The 9,618-nt window shown below is 34.3% G+C and overlaps 1 protein-coding gene across 1 annotated transcript; it reads right to left on the bottom strand.

Annotated features, from left to right (window-relative positions):
• Nucleotides 1-1,072: 1,072 nt before the first annotated feature.
• Nucleotides 1,073-2,737, bottom strand: LOC148613182 (baculoviral IAP repeat-containing protein 2-like). The gene is made up of 3 exons (XM_088586266.1): nucleotides 2,046-2,737; nucleotides 1,529-1,742; nucleotides 1,073-1,122 (listed from the first exon to the last, which is right to left on the bottom strand). The coding sequence occupies exons 1-3, from the start codon at nucleotides 2,508-2,510 to the stop codon at nucleotides 1,073-1,075; spliced, it is 729 nt and encodes a 242-aa protein (XP_088442392.1). The 5' UTR covers nucleotides 2,511-2,737.
• Nucleotides 2,738-9,618: the final 6,881 nt, after the last annotated feature.

Below are 9,618 nucleotides of genomic sequence, written 5' to 3'. Positions count from 1 at the left end.
GTAACACGCCAGGGGTACCATATTCCACCAACTGGGGCACACATTCCGTTTGCTCTGTGGGCAGAGCGCCTAGCCCCCGGGTAAGTTCCTCAGCACTATTTAGTCGCCTTTTACGACAAGCTAAGCGCTGCTGCAGGCCTACTCTTTTGACACCCGGACCTGCACGGGGCTCGTTAGTTCAAAGCTTTACACCTCTGTCACACTCAGTGTTAATACCAACGCCTTTATGCAAATTAGTATAGTACATTTGTACACCAGAAACAGCTTTGCAGATTTGAAATGAGTAGTGCTCATGCCCTGTAAATGTTTTTTCCACATCCTGTGTAGCAAAGCCTTTAAGCTAGCGGAGTGAAAAATACATTTAGTTAGCCAAAAAACGGTTACAGGTCTGCGAAGGATATTGCACCCTTCGGTCCGCGTCATCTGATTATGATCATTTCGAAAAAAAGATTCATTTTGTTTGAGCGCTGTAGCAAAGGTCGATAATGAAAAAGCACACATGTACAAAAACGTACATCTATTAAATGATTTAAGAAAACAAGTGTTTACATATTAATGAAAAGAGTAACTGTAATTGTTGAGGAATGAACCGAAATATGTATGCACACGTCTTCATTTTAAATTTAATACATGTACCGTTTGTCAAAGGACTATGTTTAGGCTTACATGTACAATCTTTACTCTATGTGACCAATTAAGCAAGCAAGATACATGTATTTCCTTAATTTTGCTAATTTTGTGTCATGACTTACATTGAGAGTCAATACAAACAATCGAATGAGGCGGTTATGAATGATCAGTACAATTAAAACAGTAAAATCATATGTAGCTTACCAACCAAAGCAGACGACAATTCATTACTATTTGAAGTTTCACCGAAAGCTCCCTGACTTGAAGGCTGTTGTAATGAAGATCTTTTCTGGTTTTCCGTAGCTGAAATTTCACTTTTTATCGCATTTGTTGATTCTAGTGTATTTTTGTCTGAGGTAGATTGGGTAGCAGAGTTTCACTCTTAAGCTAGTCCTTGTGTGGTAAGGCCGGAGTAAGTTGACAAATTGCTCCCTTCAAGATTCTAATCTTCTAATAAAACCGCCATAATATCGGTTGCCGATATCGTCGTCTCTATCAAATACCAAAAGTCAAGTTTTATGTAAATGCACATGTAAGACTACAGTGACGTATAAAACTTTAAGGTTCATGTTCGATGCATTTAGAAATTAGATTGAATGTATTTGAAAAAAAAAGATTAAAAAAAGAAAATTGTGATAAGTTTAAACAATCATTCGTACAATATTAAAGGAACAAATGGGCTAACAGATACTTATCCATGTATATATGTACATACAATATCTACATGTTATATATTATAACACATATAAAGTTTGGTATTTTTGATTTGTGGGGATTGGATTTTGACTCATATTACCAGCACCATCTAACTGTATCTGTATAGTAGAAAATAGTGGAATGGCATATTTTCCATTTATCAGTTAACATGTAACATATATATTGCTGCAATGGAACTTACTTTTTTTTGCAGTTTTGAGTTTTTCCATGGCCTGTAGAACTAGATCGTTAGTGTATCCCATCTCAAGTGCTGATCTAGTAGCAACTGTTTCCAATGGATTCTGGCGGCTAGGATGGCTGCTCGCACCGTTTGTCATATTTTGATTCTGGTTGGTTTTAATCGAGTTTTGCGTTGATAAATTGTATTCTGTGTTTTCTGTATTCTGATGTTTAGCCTGAAAGAAAAAGGAAACCAATAAGTCAGGAATCAAAGCAATATTTGTGATCTGAAAATACCTTTAAGTGTTAAAAAATGAACTGAAATTAAATTTTGGCAAAAAAAAGGAAATGGCAAATGATGGTATTTACTATAAAGCCTCATGGGCGTGTGTTTCAAAATGAAAATTATAGTATAATGATTTTCGTGTTTTCTACCGACAATTCAGGAAATTAAGTTTTACGGATTATAATATTCGTACATGTATATGCATGTATAAGATAAACAAGTACATGTATGTACTTTCATCGATAATACCTACCATTACTTGTTGGTGTTTTTCTTGCACAACTCTGATAAACTTTGAACCCTTATTTTGAAGTAGATATGCACATTTCGGAAACCATCGGGCGTGTTCTACCCATGGATCATCTCCAGCTTCCCAATTCCGAAGACCTCCACCACAAAAGAAGCACCGTGTGTTATCATTATATCCAGCGTAAAGGAAACCAGCTGTAGCCATCATTTTCGGTGTCTGGTCTAAATAACCAGGCCAGTTTTGGTAGGAACTGATTCGCACCTGAATTGGGGCATAGTTTGGATATTTTGGTTTTTCTAAATTGACACCTAAATTGTGTACGTCTTCTAGATCTTCGGGCTTGCAGATATTTGAAGCAGCCATAGATTGGATTGTTTGCGTTAAGTCATTTCCACTGATGTTTGAAGTCCGGTGGAATTCACTTCTTTCGGTCTGCTCGTGGTATCCACTTTTTCTGGCAAATGACATTGAGTTACTTGTTTCATTCCTTGCATTCTCATATTGAGAACAACACGCTTCAACGCCATTTTGTGTTTGTGTTCCTGTATTTATGTCGGTTGAACTCTGCGTCGAATTATTTTTTATTTCATTTTGTAGGTCATTGACTGTACATGTAATCGCGGGATTGTGTGTATCTCCGATTCCTTTAGGAATCTGCCCAATACAGTTGTTCTGTATGGTCCCTGTTTCATCCTTTTTTATCACCAGGTCGTGTATTTTGTGCAATACTTGTATCCATCTTTTCCACTGAATTTCGTTCAGAGGTACCCCGAAAGGTCCCATTTCCTTTGACAGTTGACACTGTAGTTCGAGTAATATTTTGAGGAGAAACGTTTCGTAAATGGGGAGAGTTTGGGCTTAATCGCTTATGGGTTTTGAGTGGATCGTCGCCTGAAGTCCAATTACTATGACTAACTCTACACGCATAACACATAACTGTATCAGATGGTCCCGTAAAATAAAAACCTGCTGATGCAAAACGACTAGAAAATATATTTACATGACGCGGAAACGTACTAAATGACGAAAAACGTAGCAAGTTATTTGACATTGATTCAGCTACCCCAATAGTGCTCCCGGAAGAAAGACTATCAAAGTAAGACATTAGAGACACAGGCATAGCATGGCAAGTAATGTTTGGTATAGTTTCCAATACAAATAAGTTATCAAGGTGCGCAGAACCGAACTTGTTTTCAGTCATAGTTCCAAGCTTTGTTTTAGCGTTTTCGTTTGCATTTAAAAATGCACCTGGTTTTTCAAAGCATTTCCTAACAGTTGAGGTTATCACTTTTCCTCGTTTGAGATTTTTATCTACTATTTCATTACTTTTTTCGAGCACTGACTTAATTTCTCGAAGTTCAGAAATAAAAACATGCGTTTTACAACTCCCCGCACTTTTGACATCTCCCTTAATGTCGATTTGTAGAAGACTAGTGTTATTGTTTGTTTCCTCTATTGGTGCTAAACTTGCAACCTTTTGCCTCACTTTCTCGACAACGTTTTTTAAACTGTCAACTTCCTGTGATAAAACTAGTTTCTCAAGATCTGTGTTCGTTGCAGGCCATGACATGAATCTTGTCCTTTTATAATGATAAACTTTGGTATTGTAGCTTTTTCCAAATAGGCACATATTTTACTTACAGTCTCTGTAGTCAAGCGTCCAATATGGTCTTCTTTTCTGTTGCAAAAAAGATGAAAATGCAATTTTTTCTCATTTTTCACGATTTTTATAAAGGAACTGCATAAAATTCATTGACGTTTTCCATGCATATGTTATCATTGCAGTTCTAGTTGTTTCATTTTGTATGTCTGTTTTTAAATTTTAATTTAAAATTTAACGAACTTGCTTCCTGCAACAAAAAAATATAAATGTTTGTTCTAGAAAAAATACATTTAATATTACATTGATCTGATACAACCATGCTTTAAGCGAGCATAGCATGGTGTTTGGCTATTTTTTACCCAAACTTTGCACAAAATTAACACATATTTCTGACAATAGAACATAGACACGTGGTAGAAAGAGAATTCTACTGCTTCTGTTCTGTACAAATGGAAAGGGTTCCTTGATGTATTCAACAAGGGCTTGCTCTTGATATTAACTATTACCTGGATTTTGTAAAACAAGTACACTGTGGCTTATTTTATAGTGGATGCAAATCCCTGTCGTCATGCATTATATGTTGATAAAGTGTCAGTTAAAAGAATAATGTGCAGTGCATATGTAGAAAATACAGTGTTGGTTTTTAGCACTTTCATGACAACCACACTAGCTAAAGTAAGTTTATCCGGAAGTTAACCACTGTGTACAGGGGCTACATGTACATGTACATGCAATATTGTAAGAAATGGGAGATCAACCCATGCAGTACGACAGAATATGTCGCAAGCTTTTCGTTGTACACACATGTAGTCTATACAATATACATCAATTTTAATAAACACCTGACCTTGCATAGTCAAAATTGTTCCTTGGTTTTACTAGTTAAAGCCAGGTGGTTTAATTATAAAGTATGACGCGGTAACAGGGTAAAATATAACGAAACGTATTAATACATCTGCTTAATCATGCACATGCTAAATTCGGTTTATGTCCATACTAAATTCGGTTTATGCATACGTTAAAATCGAATTCTGTGTATGCTGAATTATTTTAGCATAATTATGTTTTATTCGAGCTAATTATAAGGATATGCTTTAATATTTTAACATAAGCAAAATTATAATTATACCTATGGTTAAATATTTATGCATATTAGGCATAAATTAATTATTGAATATGCTTAAATGGGACTGATATTTCTGCAATCTGCTATCCAATCAGATCGAGTGTTACTTTTTATCCTAATTTGACGAAGTGGAGGTTTGGAATGATGGAACGCAGCGAATAAAACAAAAATAAAAGCCCCGAAAGGCTGTATATCATATACACAGGTTATAAAAAAAATCCCCACAACGTGTACATGTATCCTTCCAGAACATTTTTTTAAGTTAATGATAAATAATTAAAAAAAATGAATAAAATTATCTTACCGAAGAACAACTATTTAAAACAAATTTTTTTTTATTGGTCAACTGAACGGAATAATGCATTACTATACAAAGTTCGAATTGTGCTTATGCTATATGTACATTATTTATGCATATGAATAAATAATTAAGTTAAGGCAAAATACGAATTTAGCGAAAGCATGAATAATAAAGCATGTCATCATTTTGCATTTAACAAAATTTCTCAAACCTATGATCCACCAATTTAAACTCCTGGCGCGTTATATCAATTATGTTAAAAGAAGTTCTTTTGATAAATAATGTACAGCAACATGACTGTTCTTTGAATCAAATATGGAATTGCTTTAGACGATGATTATAAAATTTTGGTATGAACATGTGATCAACAATGAAAATAATATCTAGATACTAAACAAGTCCGTAAATGAACGACATTGTGATAGTTGAGCAGAAATGCGCACACACACACACACACACACACACACACACACACACACACACACACACACACACACACACACACACACACACAGTATATTACATGTATACATAGTTTTGATTCGCATTTCTTATACTTGCGTTCGTAACTTCAACCAGCTGTCAATCAACCAGTCTTTAACTTATCTCTAAATTACTTAGCATCACTTGTTTTTATACGACTGCAAATATTTGAGGCATATTGGCCGTAGACATTTAGTATCCAAACCATAACTTGAGTATAAGTACAAATGTGTCTGTATATACACGTACATCTTCACGTACATGTACATGAAATTTTACTTTTACCACAAAGTGCCATACAACTAATGGAAGGCTGAAATTGATTTTTGGCGCTATGACTTTGGCCCTTTAGATATTATGGACCAACATAGGTAAAAAAAACCAAGAATTTTCGTAATAATCCGGACACTTTGGGTAATGGAACTCTTTGAAATTGTACCAGAAGGTACAAGTAAAATACCAAAACACGGAGAGTGGGATTGATTTTTTGAATAGTGATCTGATAATAGTTTGAGTGAAAGTAAATACATGTAGCTTTCTTTGAAACTAGATGTATATCACAAGGTACCATATCAACAAAAGAACACTGTGATTGATTTTTTTGTTAGTGACTTGAATATTTGGTGTCAGAAAGACGTCAGAAACAAGCATTGTCCTATTATCGGGGCAATTGACTGGTCATCGTGATGAGTAAAAGTATACGAATCTTTTGAATTTAAGCCACGAAATTAGGACTGGGATATATAGAGTTCAACTTTAAGGAATTACGGTCCAAAAGAGATCATTTTGTTTGTTTCTTTTATCTTGACTGTGTCAAATGTATATCACAATTGTAATTCAAAGCTAATTCATGCTTAATGATTGGTGTGTCAACTGCTAAGGATTTGACCTCTGTGGTCAAGGTGTGCCAGCTGAGGCATTTCATACATGTACATGTAAATTTAGCATATTAATTGCAAATATACAATGAATGACAAATAAAGTATTGATAAAGCGTTTTATTCGACTACATTCCAACATTAACTTAAATCACACGAATAGATCGAGAAATAAAAGTTTTCTTTAACAAATCTTTCTGATCTATTATCTATATTGTCAACCAATAGTTTTCGTTGTTTTATTGAAATAGGTTTTATATGGCACTATACATATGAGGAATGAGGAAAATTATGTAAATAAAGACCACAACAAGGTATCAACGAGTATACAAGCCATCAAAATGATTCCATGGAGAACATTAAATGCATCAAATTGAGCAAAATTCATATAAGTATTAAAATAATCTCACCTTAAACAATATATAATACCTAATATTTCAGACCGCAGACCCTGAATGTACGTGTAAAATATATATATATATAATATATATATAGAAGGGTCTGAAAAATTCCCAACGATGTTAGAACTGTCAAATTTGCGAAGGAAATTTTGGTTGTTCCCTCCGCGAGAGCTAGGCCGAGTGGTCTAGGGCGCAGGACTTAGTGCAGGCGGTGTTGCCATAGATGTCACAGCGGTACGAGTTCGAGCCCCGCGGAGGGAACGACCAAAATTTTCTTTGCAAATTTGACAGTTCTAACATCGTTGGGAATTTTTCAGACCCTTCTATAAGTTTACGTTATCTTCCCTGTATCAATTTGATCCGATGGAGCAGTGTAGCGAATAGAGTCGTCACATTCTGAGACGTTTTATATATAAAACAGCCACAACACCATTCGTGAGCACTGGGCCTCTGTCGAGAGAAACTCAACATTATCCAAAGTCTTTCCCGAACCACCTATGATTGCTTTCAGACAGCCAGACAGTTTGCGTAGTCTACCTGTGAGGGCTGAAATATCTAAGCCCAACTTGACTCCAGGCGAGAGTCGCTCCTGTGGTGACAAAAGGTGTAAATGTTGCAACCAAATGCACCACTCGTCATCATTCACCAGCAAAGTCACGGGGAAACGCTACAAAATATTTTGCAACGTGCACTGCAAGAGTGCTAATGTAATATATTTGCTCCACTGTCCCATTTGTGGCCTTCAATATGTTGGTGAATCTAAACAGCCTTTTCACAAGCGCTTGAACGGACACAGGAGCGACCTAACAAAAAAGCCTTTACTCCCAGTGAGTCAACACTTTAGATTACCTAACCACTGCCTCGATGATTTCAACAAAATGAAAATCTTCATCGTGGAACAGAACACGATCTGGAGCGATCTACAGAGAGTGAAGCGGGAGGGATTTTGGATAAAAGAACTCCGTGTTTTACACCCACACGGAATTAACAAAAAACATTAAGTTCTTCCTATTTTGTATAGTTTCTTATAACAGTATTTGTAAATATTTTTTATTTTTATAGTTCAGTATTTAAGATCAACACACAACGTGTGTCTATAGCACAATGTTCAAGATCTTTGTTACTGTCGGTAAAAAAAAATTTGTACGTCACAGGTATTCACCTGATTAGGTAGTGAGTTGTGTTCACAGACCATTTACTTTCATACACGCTCAGTTTATTTAAGGCACTGAAGAAGGTCATTTGTTGACTGAACATTTTGCCCATTATATACTTTATTATAATGTGTTAACATCTTTATCGGTATCGTTGTACAATCCTTTAGACTTATATAATAATTATATATATATATATATATATATATATATATATATATATATATATATATATATATATGGCATTGAAATTTCACAAATAATCATACAATTTACATGATTGCAATGTTGTACCTCATCAAATGATGTATGATCCTACATAACCCGATTATATTAAAAATTTAAGCAATGTTATATTTGCAGCAGGCCAAGTTTACGAGCTTATTCCATCTACGCCAGGGACTTACAACCTTGTGACTTTTCACAGTGCGCCAGAGGGTTGCATTCTGTTCTGCAAATAACTTCTTGCCAATTTAAAAATGCTAACTTACCCAATTTTACATTAACTCAAATCGTCTGAACACACATCATTTGAAGAAAGTAGTTACTCATTTCAGGCATGTTAAAATAATAATTAAAAAGAACAATAGATAAATACTGTTCAAAGCCTCTGTCTTAAGTTTTGTTGGATAAATGGCAATTGTGCCTGTTTACAAAATAACAACAAAATGTGCATTGTACATGGAATACACACTTTTGTTTAAGGTGCTGCAGTGGAGGTTGTAAAAAGTGGACATCTAGTCATTATTCATGATTTAAAAAAAAAACTATTTGTTTTTAGTCTAGAATTTTTTTTCTCAAAACATCAAATATTTACAGACATTTTTTAAGCTTAAAAAACAGTTCCTTTGAGTTGTTAAATGGATTTTTAAGTGTTAGTCGATGTAAGAATCAGGCATTTATTGAAACGTGGTAAAAAACCACCATTTTGATAGTTTATTTGCATCATGAAAATCAAGATTTTCAATATCATGTCAGAAAATTGAGTTATAATTTCATTGAAAACGAACATTTCAAAGGGAAAAAACTATTTCAAAAACCTCATTTTTCTAGCATTCTGTTGAATAACTTCTGAGCAAATCCAGTGCTGCAGAGATCAAATAATGGTCTTTCCAAATAGAGGAAGCATCTTTAAATGAAATATATTCAGACCAGTGGGGTTTTGACATGCGTAATTCTGATTTTTCTCATTTTGCCTGATTCTTAAAAAACTTGCACTTAATTGTACCATAAATTATTATTATTATTCACAATTCTTATATAGCACTTATCTAAAAGAGTAATCAAGGGAACCAAGGTTATATAGGTCTAACTTTACATACAATTACTCTAAGCGCTTAACGGTGAATATAAAATTAGAGTATACATACATAAATAAAAAAAAAAGAAAAGAACTCAATGATCACAAACACATAGAAGGTAAAATTATACCATTTAAATTAATTATAAATTGTGCAAGATATGCTGGAGAGTGGCCAAGTGTACCATGACTCTATTCACATCTATTGTTAAAAAAAAATGATTGGAAACAGCAAAATCAATGTAATGCAAATATACAATCAATACTGAAGTAATTGAAAATTATCAATTATAAAAAAATACATGTGTTGTAACAATATTTCAAAAATCT

Source organism: Perna viridis, chromosome 6, assembly GCF_037379345.1.
Source record: "Perna viridis isolate PV_CMFRI_1.1 ecotype Kerala chromosome 6, ASM3737934v1, whole genome shotgun sequence".
Classification (NCBI taxonomy): Eukaryota; Metazoa; Mollusca; class Bivalvia; order Mytilida; family Mytilidae; genus Perna; species Perna viridis.
Note: the sequence above shows the minus strand (reverse complement) of the source record. Positions and strands in the feature narration are given on the sequence as shown.